The sequence below is a fragment of the Oncorhynchus tshawytscha genome, unplaced genomic scaffold (assembly GCF_018296145.1).
Source record: "Oncorhynchus tshawytscha isolate Ot180627B unplaced genomic scaffold, Otsh_v2.0 Un_contig_740_pilon_pilon, whole genome shotgun sequence".
In the NCBI taxonomy this organism is placed as follows: domain Eukaryota; kingdom Metazoa; phylum Chordata; class Actinopteri; order Salmoniformes; family Salmonidae; genus Oncorhynchus; species Oncorhynchus tshawytscha.
In genome coordinates, this window is record NW_024609694.1 from 2,501 (window position 1) to 16,863 (window position 14,363).

Consider the following 14,363-nt stretch of genomic DNA (forward strand, 5'->3'; position numbering starts at 1 on the left):
TACACCAGTATTACAGACAACTGACCACTCCTCAGCATGTTGACTACACCAGTATTACAGACAACTGACCACTCCTCAGCATGTTGACTACACCAGTATTACAGACAACTGACCACTCCTCAGCATGTTGACTACACCAGTATTACAGACAACTGACCACTCCTTATATAGTCAGCATGTTGACTACACCAGTATTACAGACAACTGACCACTCCTCAGCATGTTGACTACACCAGTATTACAGACAACTGACCACTCCTTATATAGTCAGCATGTTGACTACACCAGTATTACAGACAACTGACCACTCCTTATATAGTCAGCATGTTGACTACACCAGTATTACAGACAACTGACCACTCCTCAGCATGTTGACTACACCAGTATTACAGACAACTGACCACTCCTCAGCATGTTGACTACACCAGTATTACAGACAACTGACCACTCCTCAGCATGTTGACTACACCAGTATTACAGACAACTGACCACTCCTTATATAGTCAGCATGTTGACTACACCAGTATTACAGACAACTGACCACTCCTCACCATGTTGACTACACCAGTATTACAGACAACTGACCACTCCTCAGCATGTTGACTACACCAGTATTACAGACAACTGACCACTCCTCAGCATGTTGACTACACCAGTATTACAGACAACTGACCACTCCTCAGCATGTTGACTACACCAGTATTACAGACAACTGACCACTCCTCAGCATGTTGACTACACCAGCATTACAGACAACTGACCACTCCTCAGCATGTTGACAACACCAGTATTACAGACAACTGACCACTCCTCAGCATGTTGACTACACCAGCATTACAGACAACTGACCACTCCTTATATAGTCAGCATGTTGACTACACCAGCATTACAGACAACTGACCACTCCTCAGCATGTTGACTACACCAGCATTACAGACAACTGACCACTCCTCAGCATGTTGACTACACCAGTATTACAGACAACTGACCACTCCTCAGCATGTTGACTACACCAGTATTACAGACAACTGACCACTCCTCAGCATGTTGACTGTACCAGCATTACAGACGACTGACCACTCCTTATATAGTCAGCATGTTGACTACACCAGCATTACAGACAACTGACCACTCCTCAGCATGTTGACTACACCAGCAGTACAGACAACTGACCACTCCTCAGCATGTTGACTACACCAGTATTAGACAACTGACCACTCCTCAGCATGTTGACTACACCAGTATTACAGACAACTGACCACTCCTCAGCATGTTGACTACACCAGTATTACAGACAACTGACCACTCCTCAGCATGTTGACTACACCAGTATTACAGACAACTGACCACTCCTCAGCATGTTGACTACACCAGCATTACAGACAACTGACCACTCCTTATATAGTCAGCATGTTGACTACACCAGCATTACAGACAACTGACCACTCCTCAGCATGTTGACTACACCAGCAGTACAGACAACTGACCACTCCTCAGCATGTTGACTACACCAGTATTACAGACAACTGACCACTCCTCAGCATGTTGACTACACCAGTATTACAGACAACTGACCACTCCTCAGCATGTTGACTACACCAGTATTACAGACAACTGACCACTCCTCAGCATGTTGACTACACCAGTATTACAGACAACTGACCACTCCTCAGCATGTTGACACCAACACCAGTATTACAGACAACTGACCACTCCTCAGCATGTTGACTACACCAGTATTACAGACAACTGACCACTCCTTATATAGTCAGCATGTTGACTACACCAGTATTACAGACAACTGACCACTCCTTATATAGTCAGCATGTTGACTACACCAGTATTACAGACAACTGACCACTCCTCAGCATGTTGACTACACCAGTATTACAGACAACTGACCACTCCTCAGCATGTTGACTACACCAGTATTACAGACAACTGACCACTCCTTATATAGTCAGCATGTTGACTACACCAGTATTACAGACAACTGACCACTCCTTATATAGTCAGCATGTTGACTACACCAGTATTACAGACAACTGACCACTCCTCAGCATGTTGACTACACCAGTATTACAGACAACTGACCACTATATAGTCAGCAGCATGTTGACTACACCAGTATTACAGACAACTGACCACTCCTTATATAGTCAGCATGTTGACTACACCAGTATTACAGACAACTGACCACTCCTCAGCATGTTGACTACACCAGTATTACAGACAACTGACCACTCCTCAGCATGTTGACTACACCAGTATTACAGACAACTGACCACTCCTCAGCATGTTGACTACACCAGTATTACAGACAACTGACCACTCCTTATATAGTCAGCATGTTGACTACACCAGTATTACAGACAACTGACCACTCCTCACCATGTTGACTACACCAGTATTACAGACAACTGACCACTCCTCAGCATGTTGACTACACCAGTATTACAGACAACTGACCACTCCTCAGCATGTTGACTACACCAGTATTACAGACAACTGACCACTCCTCAGCATGTTGACTACACCAGTATTACAGACAACTGACCACTCCTCAGCATGTTGACTACACCAGTATTACAGACAACTGACCACTCCTCAGCATGTTGACTACACCAGTATTACAGACAACTGACCACTCCTCAGCATGTTGACTACACCAGTATTACAGACAACTGACCACTCCTCAGCATGTTGACTACACCAGTATTACAGACAACTGACCACTCCTCAGCATGTTGACTACACCAGTATTACAGACAACTGACCACTCCTCAGCATGTTGACTACACCAGTATTACAGACAACTGACCACTCCTCAGCATGTTGACTACACCAGTATTACAGACAACTGACCACTCCTCAGCATGTTGACTACACCAGTATTACAGACAACTGACCACTCCTTATATAGTCAGCATGTTGACTACACCAGTATTAGACAACTGACCACTCCTTATATAGTCAGCATGTTGACTACACCAGTATTACAGACAACTGACCACTCCTCAACATGTTGACTACACCAGTATTACAGACAACTGACCACTCCTCAGCATGTTGACTACACCAGTATTACAGACAACTGACCACTCCTTATATAGTCAGCATGTTGACTACACCAGTATTACAGACAACTGACCACTCCTTATATAGTCAGCATGTTGACTACACCAGTATTACAGACAACTGACCACTCCTCAGCATGTAGTCAGCATGTTGACTACACCAGTATTACAGACAACTGACCACTCCTTATATAGTCAGCATGTTGACTACACCAGTATTACAGACAACTGACCACTCCTTATATAGTCAGCATGTTGACTACACCAGCATTACAGACAACTGACCACTCCTCAGCATGTTGACTACACCAGTATTACAGACAACTGACCACTCCTTATATAGTCAGCATGTTGACTACACCAGTATTACAGACAACTGACCACTCCTCAGCATGTTGACTACACCAGTATTACAGACAACTGACCACTCCTTATATAGTCAGCATGTTGACTACACCAGTATTACAGACAACTGACCACTCCTCACCATGTTGACTACACCAGTATTACAGACAACTGACCACTCCTCAGCATGTTGACTACACCAGTATTCAGACAACTGACCACTCCTCAGCATGTTGACTACCACCAGTATTACAGACAACTGACCACTCCTCAGCATGTTGACTACACCAGTATTACAGACAACTGACCACTCCTCAGCATGTTGACAACACCAGTATTACAGACAACTGACCACTCCTCAGCATGTTGACTACACCAGTATTACAGACAACTGACCACTCCTCAGCATGTTGACTACACCAGTATTAGACAACTGACCACTCCTTATATAGTCAGCATGTTGACTACACCAGTATTACAGACAACTGACCACTCCTCAGCATGTTGACTACACCAGTATTACAGACAACTGACCACTCCTCAGCATGTTGACTACACCAGTATTACAGACAACTGACCACTCCTCAGCATGTTGACTACACCAGTATTACAGACAACTGACCACTCCTTATATAGTCAGCATGTTGACTATACCAGTATTACAGACAACTGACCACTCCTCAGCATGTTGACTACACCAGTATTACAGACAACTGACCACTCCTCAGCATGTTGACTACACCAGTATTACAGACAACTGACCACTCCTCAGCATGTTGACTACACCAGTATTACAGACAACTGACCACTCCTCAGCATGTTGACTACACCAGTATTACAGACAACTGACCACTCCTCAGCATGTTGACTACACCAGTATTACAGACAACTGACCACTCCTCAGCATGTTGACTACACCAGTATTACAGACAACTGACCACTCCTCAGCATGTTGACTACACCAGTATTACAGACAACTGACCACTCCTCAGCATGTTGACTACACCAGTATTACAGACAACTGACCACTCCTCAGCATGTTGACTACACCAGTATTACAGACAACTGACCATATAGTCAGCATGTTGACTACACCAGTATTACAGACAACTGACCACTCCTCAGCATGTTGACTACACCAGTATTACAGACAACTGACCACTCCTCAGCATGTTGACTACACCAGTATTACAGACAACTGACCACTCCTCAGCATGTTGACTACACCAGTATTACAGACAACTGACCACTCCTCAGCATGTTGACTACACCAGTATTACAGACAACTGACCACTCCTCAGCATGTTGACTACACCAGTATTACAGACAACTGACCACAGCATGTTGACTACACCAGTATTACAGACACTGACCACTCCTCAGCATGTTGACTACACCAGTATTACAGACAACTGACCACTCCTCAGCATGTTGACTACACCAGTATTACAGACAACTGACCACTCCTCAGCATGTTGACTACACCAGTATTACAGACAACTGACCACTCCTCAGCATGTTGACTACACCAGTATTACAGACAACTGACCACTCCTCAGCATGTTGACTACACCAGTATTACAGACAACTGACCACTCCTCAGCATGTTGACTACACCAGTATTACAGACAACTGACCACTCCTCAGCATGTTGACTACACCAGTATTACAGACAACTGACCACTCCTCAGCATGTTGACTACACCAGTATTCAGCAGACAACTGACAGACACTCCTCAGCATGTTGACTACATTACAGACAACTGACCATCCTCAGCATGTTGACTACACCAGTATTACAGACAACTGACCACTCCTCAGCATGTTGACTACACCAGTATTACAGACAACTGACCACTCCTCAGCATGTTGACTACACCAGTATTACAGACAACTGACCACTCCTCAGCATGTTGACTACACCAGTATTACAGACAACTGACCACTCCTCAGCATGTTGACTACACCAGTATTACAGACAACTGACCACTCCTCAGCATGTTGACTACACCAGTATTACAGACAACTGACCACTCCTCAGCATGTTGACTACACCAGTATTACAGACAACTGACCACTCCTCAGCATGTTGACTACACCAGTATTACAGACAACTGACCACTCCTCAGCATGTTGACTACACCAGTATTACAGACAACTGACCACTCCTCAGCATGTTGACTACACCAGTATTACAGACAACTGACCACTCCTCAGCATGTTGACTACACCAGTATTACAGACAACTGACCACTTATATAGTCAGCATGTTGACTACACCAGTATTACAGACAACTGACCACTCCTCAGCATGTTGACTACACCAGTATTACAGACAACTGACCACTCCTCAGCATGTTGACTACACCAGTATTACAGACAACTGACCACTCCTCAGCATGTTGACTACACCAGTATTACAGACAACTGACCACTCCTCAGCATGTTGACTACACCAGTCAGCATTACAGACAACTGACCACTCCTCAGACATGTTGACTACACCAGTATTACAGACAACTGACCACTCCTCAGCATGTTGACTACACCAGTATTACAGACAACTGACCACTCCTCAGCATGTTGACTACACCAGTATTACAGACAACTGACCACTCCTCAGCATGTTGACTACACCAGTATTACAGACAACTGACCACTCCTCAGCATGTTGACTACACCAGTATTACAGACAACTGACCACTCCTCAGCATGTTGACTACACCAGTATTACAGACAACTGACCACTCCTCAGCATGTTGACTACACCAGTATTACAGACAACTGACCACTCCTCAGCCTTATATAGTCAGCAGTTGACTACACCAGTATTACAGACAACTGACCACTCCTCAGCATGTTGACTACACCAGTATTACAGACAACTGACCACTCCTCAGCATGTTGACTACACCAGTATTACAGACAACTGACCACTCCTCAGCATGTTGACTACACCAGTATTACAGACAACTGACCACTCCTCAGCATGTTGACTACACCAGTATTACAGACAACTGACCACTCCTCAGCATGTTGACTACACCAGTATTACAGACAACTGACCACTCCTCAGCATGTTGACTACACCAGTATTACAGACAACTGACCACTCCTCAGCATGTTGACTACACCAGTATTACAGACAACTGACCACTCCTCAGCATGTTGACTACACCAGTATTACAGACAACTGACCACTCCTCAGCATGTTGACTACACCAGTATTACAGACAACTGACCACTCCTCAGCATGTTGACTACAGACAACTGACCACCAGTATTACAGACAACTGACCACTCCTCAGCATGTTGACTACACCAGTATTACAGACAACTGACCACTCCATGTTGACTACACCAGTATTACAGACAACTGACCACTCCTCAGCATGTTGACTACACCAGTATTACAGACAACTGACCACTCCTCAGCATGTTGACTACACCAGCATTACAGACAACTGACCACTCCTCAGCATGTTGACTACACCAGTATTACAGACAACTGACCACTCCTCAGCATGTTGACTACACCAGTATTACAGACAACTGACCACTCCTCAGCATGTTGACTACACCAGTATTACAGACAACTGACCACTCCTCAGCATGTTGACTACACCAGTATTACAGACAACTGACCACTCCTCAGCATGTTGACTACACCAGTATTACAGACAACTGACCACTCCTCAGCATGTTGACTACACCAGTATTACAGACAACTGACCACTCCTCAGCATGTTGACTACACCAGTATTACAGACAACTGACCACTCCTCAGCATGTTGACTACACCAGTATTACAGACAACTGACCACTCCTCAGCATGTTGACTACACCAGTATTACAGACAACTGACCACTCCTCAGCATGTTGACTACACCAGCATTACAGACAACTGACCACTCCTTATATAGTCAGCATGTTGACTACACCAGTATTACAGACAACTGACCACTCCTCAGCATGTTGACTACACCAGTATTACAGACAACTGACCACTCCTCAGCATGTTGACTACACCAGTATTACAGACAACTGACCACTCCTTATATAGTCAGCATGTTGACTACACCAGACCATTACAGACAACTGACCACTCCTCAGCATGTTGACTACCACATTACAGACAACTGACCACTCCTACATGTTGACTACACCAGTATTACAGACAACTGACCACTCCTCAGCATGTTGACTACACCAGTATTACAGACAACTGACCACTCCTCAGCATGTTGACTACACCAGTATTACAGACAACTGACCACTCCTCAGTCATGTTGACTACACCAGTATTACAGACAACTGACCACTCCTCCATGTTGACTACACCAGTATTACAGACAACTGACCACTCCTCAGCATGTTGACTACACCAGTATTACAGACAACTGACCACTCCTCAGCATGTTGACTACACCAGTATTACAGACAACTGACCACTCCTCAGCATGTTGACTACACCAGTATTACAGACAACTGACCACTCCTCAGCATGTTGACTACACCAGTATTACACTACACCAGTATTACAGACAACTGACCACTCCTCAGCATGTTGACTACACCAGTATTACAGACAAGACAACTGACCACCAGTATTACAGACAACTCAGCATGTTGACTACACCAGTATTACAGACAACTGACCACTCCTCAGCATGTTGACTACACCAGTATTACAGACAACTGACCACTCCTCAGCATGTTGACTACACCAGTATTACAGACAACTGACCACTCCTCAGCATGTTGACTACACCAGTATTACAGACAACTGACCACTCCTCAGCATGTTGACTACACCAGTATTACAGACAACTGACCACTCCTCAGCATGTTGACTACACCAGTATTACAGACAACTGACCACTACAGACAACTGACCATAGTCAGCATGTTGACTACACCAGTATTACAGACAACTGACCACTCCTCAGCATGTTGACTACACCAGTATTACAGACAACTGACCACTCCTCAGCATGTTGACTACACCAGTATTACAGACAACTGACCACTCCTCAGCATGTTGACTACACCAGACAATTACAGACAACTGAGACAACTGACCACTCCTCAGCATGTTGACTACACCAGTATTACAGACAACTGACCACTCCTCAGCATGTTGACTACACCAGTATTACAGACAACTGACCACTCCTCAGCATGTTGACTACACCAGTATTACAGACAACTGACCACTCCTCAGCATGTTGACTACACCAGTATTACAGACAACTGACCACTCCTCAGCATGTTGACTACACCAGTATTACAGACAACTGACCACTCCTCAGCATGTTGACTACACCAGTATTACAGACAACTGACCACTCCTCAGCATGTTGACTACACCAGTATTACAGACAACTGACCACTCCTCAGCATGTTGACTACACCAGTATTACAGACAACTGACCACCTACAGACAACTGACCACTCCTCAGCATGTTGACTACACCAGTATTACAGACAACTGACCACTCCTCAGCATGTTGACTACACCAGTATTACAGACAACTGACCACTCCTCAGCATGTTGACTACACCAGTATTACAGACAACTGACCACTCCTCAGCATGTTGACTACACCAGTATTACAGACAACTGACCACTCTCTCAGCATGTTGACTACACCAGTATTACAGACAACTGACCACTCCTCAGCATGTTGACTACACCAGTATTACAGACAACTACACCATGACAGACAACTGACCACTCCTCAGCATGTTGACTACACCAGTATTACAGACAACTGACCACTCCTCAGCATGTTGACTACACCAGTATTACAGACAACTGACCACTCCTCAGCATGTTGACTACACCAGTATTACAGACAACTGACCACTCCTCAGCATGTTGACTACACCAGTATTACAGACAACTGACCACTCCTCAGCATGTTGACTACACCAGTATTACAGACAACTGACCACTCCTCAGCATGTTGACTACACCAGTATTACAGACAACTGACCACTCCTCAGCATGTTGACTACACCAGTATTACAGACAACTGACCACTCCTCAGCATGTTGACTACACCATATTACAGACAACTGTCAGCATGTTGACTACACCAGCATTACAGACAACTGACCACTCCTTATATAGTCAGCATGTTGACTACACCAGTATTACAGACAACTGACCACTCCTCAGCATGTTGACTACACCAGTATTACAGACAACTGACCACTCCTCAGCATGTTGACTACACCAGTATTACAGACAACTGACCACTCCTCAGCATGTTGACTACACCAGTATTACAGACAACTGACCACTCCTCAGCATGTTGACTACACCAGTATTACAGACAACTGACCACTCCTCAGCATGTTGACTACACCAGTATTACAGACAACTGACCACTCCTCAGCATGTTGACTACACCAGTATTACAGACAACTGACCAGCATTACAGACAACTGACCACCTCAGCATGTTGACTACACCAGTATTACAGACAACTGACCACTCCTCAGCATGTTGACTACACCAGTATTACAGACAACTGACCACTCCTCAGCATGTTGACTACACCAGTATTACAGACAACTGACCACTCCTCAGCATGTTGACTACACCAGTATTACAGACAACTGACCACTCCTCAGCATGTTGACTACACCAGTATTACAGACAACTGACCACTCCTCAGCATGTTGACTACACCAGTATTACAGACAACTGACCACTCCTCAGCATGTTGACTACACCAGCATTACAGACAACTGACCACTCCTCAGCATGTTGACTACACCAGTATTACAGACAACTGACCACTCCTCAGCATGTTGACTACACCAGCATTACAGACAACTGACCACTCCTCAGCATGTTGACTACACCAGTATTACAGACAACTGACCACTCTCTATAGTCCTCTGATCCTCGACTTCTGCGATGACATTAACAAAATAGCTTCCAACACTCTACTCAATAAATTGGATGCAGTCTATCACATTGCCATCTGTTTTGTCACCAAAGCCCCATACACTACCCACCATTGCGACCTGTACGCTCTCGTTGGCTGGCCCTCGCTGCATATTCGTCGCCAAACCCACTGGCTCCATGTCATCTACAAGACCCTTCTAGGTAAAGTCCCCCCTTATCTCAGTTTGCTGGTCACCATAGCATCTCCCACCTGTAGCACACGCTCCAGCAGGTATATCTCTCTAGTCACCCCAAAACCAATTCTTTCTTTGGCCTCCTCTCCTTCCAGTTCTCTGCTGCCAATGACTGGAACGAACTACAAAAATCTCTGAAACTGGAAACACTCATCTCCCTCACTAGCTTTAAGCACCAGCTGTCAAAGCAGCTCACAGATTACTGCACCTGTACATAGCCCTCTATAATTTAGCCCAAACAACTACCTCTCCCCTACTGTATTTATTTATTTATTTTGCTCCTTTGCACCCCATTATTTATATCTCTACTTTGCACATTCTTCCATTGCAAATCTACCATTCCAGTGTTTTACTTGCTATATTGTATTTACTTTGCCACCATGGCCTTTTTTTGCCTTTACCTCCCTTATCTCACCTCATTTGCTCACATTGTACCGTGGGGAGAACAAGTATTTGATACACTGCCGATTTGCAGGTTTTCCTACTTACAAAGCATGTAGAGGTCTGTAATTTTCATCATAGGTACACTTCAACTGTGAGAGACGGAATCTAAAACAAAAATCCAGAAAATCACATTGTATGATTTTTAAGTAATTAATTTGCATTTTATTGCATGACATAAGTATATGATCACCTACCAACCAGAATGAATTCCAGCTCTCACAGACCTGTTAGTTTTTCTTTAAGAAGCCCTCCTGTTCTCCACTCATTACCTGTATTAACTGCACCTGTTTGAACTCGTTACCTATATAAAAGACACCTGTCCACACACTCAATCAATCTACTATTATTAAATAAAGGGGAAATAGAATAAATAATGAAATAGTCCATGTTTTGTCTGACAGGTTTTCTCTCTGTGTCCCCAGGTGGTGTATGTGTCTCTGAGTGTGTGTGTTGCCGTAGTGTGTGTGTTTGAGGTTGGCCGGGAGGAGTGTGTCCGTGTGTTGGGTAATGTTCGGGGGCAGAGTGTGGTGGTGATTGGGAAGGTGTTTGTGTGGCTGTGTGTGTTGTTGTTTGGTGTGTGTGTTCAGCATCACCACAGCCGAGTGAGGAGCAGAGGATACCTCCGTTTCTACAGAGACAACCGCACCCTGAAACACCTGCCCTTCCTCATCCACTCTGCAGGTACACCTGCATCTCAGTGCAATAGGCATCGCTACACACTGTTGGTTAGTTCTCCTACAGTTGAATGTTTTACTGCAGGTCCACCTCCTAACCCTAACATCCTGGTACTCGTCTCTGTGTAGTTGTTGGTTAGTTCTCCTACAGTTGAATGTTTTACTGCAGGTCCACCTCCTAACCCTAACATCCTGGTACTCGTCTCTGTGTAGTTGTTGGTTAGTTCTCCTACAGTTGAATGTTTTACTGCAGGTCCACCTCCTAACCCTAACATCCTGGTACCTCCTACCACACAGAGGAGACACACACACATTAAGCTTACCTTTTACACTTAGACTGTGGTGTGTGTGTGTGTGTGTGTGTAGGGAACACGGCGGTGTTGGTGGTCATGTCAGCTGATCTGCCAGAGGCGGATCATCTTCCTGTTTATCTGCTGCTAGGGATTCTGGGACTGGAGCTCCTGGTCTCTCTGCCTTGTCTGATCATCTACACAGGTACCCCTCTCCCCCTCCTCTCCCCCTCCCCCAGCCTGTCTATAGAGTGATCTACATCACAGGTACCCCCTCCCCTCCCCCTCCCCCAGCCTGTCTATAGAGTGATCTACATCACAGGTACCCCTCTCCCCCTCCCCCAGCCTGTCTATAGAGTGATCTACATCACAGGTACCCCTCCCCCTCCCCTCCCCCCCAGCCTGTCTATAGAGTGATCTACATCACAGGTACCCCTCTCCCCCTCCCCCAGCCTGTCTATAGAGTGATCTACATCACAGGTATAGAATGATCCCCTCTCCCCCTCCCCCCCCCCCAGCCTGTCTATAGAGTGATCTACATCACAGGTACCCCTCTCCCCCTCTCCCCCTCCCCCAGCCTGTCTATAGAGTGATCTACATCACAGGTACCCCTCTCCCCCCCCCCAGCCTGTCTATAGAGTGATCTACATCACAGGTACCCCCTCCCCCTCCCCCTCCCCCAGCCTGTCTATAGAGTGATCTACATCACAGGTACCCCCTCCCCCCCTCCCCCAGCCTGTCTATAGAGTGATCTACATCACAGGTACCCCTCTCCCCTCTCCCCAGCCTGTCCCATCACAGGTACCCCTCTCCCCCTCCCCCAGCCTGTCTATAGAGTGATCTACATCACAGGTACCCCTCTCCCCCCTCCCCCCCAGCCTGTCTATAGAGTGATCTACATCACAGGTACCCCTCTCCCCCTCCCCTCCCCCAGCCTGTCTATAGAGTCATCTACATCACAGGTACCCCTCTCCCCCTCCCCCAGCCTGTCTAAGAGTACATCTATGGGTTGTCACAGGTACCCCTCTCCCCCTCCCCCAGCCTGTCTATAGAGTCATCTACATCACAGGTACCCCTCTCCCCCTCCCCAGCCTGTCTATAGAGTGATCTACATCACAGGTACCCCTCTCCCCCTCCCCCAGCCTGTCTATAGAGTGATCTACATCACAGGTACCCCTCTCCCCCTCCCCCAGCCTGTCTATAGAGTCATCTACATCACAGGTACCCCTCTCCCCCTCCCCAGCCTGTCTATAGAGTGATCTACATCCCCCAGCCTGTCTATAGAGTGATCTACATCACAGGTAATTCTCCCCCCCCCTCTCCCCCAGCCTGTCTATAGAGTGATCTACATCACAGGTACCCCTCTCCCCCTCTCCCCCAGCCTGTCTATAGAGTGATCTACATCACAGGCCCCAGGACCCCCTCTCCCCTCCCCCAGCCTGTCTATAGAGTGATCTACATCACAGGTACCCCTCTCCCCCCTCTTTTCCCCTCCCCCAGCCTGTCTATAGAGTGATCTACATCACAGGTACCCCCTCCCCCTCCCCCCTCCCCCAGCCTGTCTATAGAGTGATCTACATCACAGGTACCCCTCTCCCCCCCCCCCCCAGCCTGTCTATAGAGTGATCTACATCACAGGTACCCCTCTCCCCCCCCTCTCCCCTCCCCCAGCCTGTCTATAGAGTGATCTACATCACAGGTACCCCTCTCCCCCCCCCCTCTCCCCTCCCCCAGCCTGTCTATAGAGTGATCTACATCACAGGTAGGCCCCCATCCTCCCCTCCCCCCCAGCCTGTCTATAGAGTCATCTACATCACAGGTACCCCTCTCCCCCCTCCCCCAGCCTGTCTATAGAGTGATCTACATCACAGGTACCCCTCTCTCCCCTCCCCCAGCCTGTCTATAGAGTGATCTACATCACAGGTACCCCCCCCCTCCCCTCCCCCAGCCTGTCTATAGAGTGATCTACATCACAGGTAGCCCCCCTCTCCCCCTCCCCCAGCCTGTCTATAGAGTGATCTACATCACAGGTACCCCTCTCCCCCCCTCCCCTCCCCCAGCCTGTCTATAGAGTGATCTACATCACAGGTACCCCTCTCCCCCTCCCCTCCCCCAGCCTGTCTATAGAGTGATCTACATCACAGGTACCCCTCTCCCCCCTCCCCCAGCCTGTCTATAGAGTGATCTACATCACAGGTACCCCCTCTCCCCCTCCCCCAGCCTGTCTATAGAGTCATCTACATCACAGGTACCCCCTCTCCCCCCCTCCCCCAGCCTGTCTATAGAGTGATCTACATCACAGGTACCCCTCTCCCCCTCTCCCCTCCCCCAGCCTGTCTATAGAGTGATCTACATCACAGGTACCCCTCTCCCCCCCT

The 14,363-nt window shown here is 46.9% G+C and overlaps 1 protein-coding gene across 1 annotated transcript in view; it reads left to right on the top strand.

Moving 5' to 3' along the window:
- Window positions 1-14,363, top strand: part of tmem192 (transmembrane protein 192) — a gene marked incomplete at its 5' end in the record, with an annotated part of 35,798 nt that overhangs the window by 2,356 nt on the left and 19,079 nt on the right. The window contains 2 exon segments of the mRNA XM_042316995.1: window positions 11,444-11,702; window positions 12,062-12,190. Coding sequence (XP_042172929.1) covers window positions 11,444-11,702; window positions 12,062-12,190 — 388 coding nt within the window.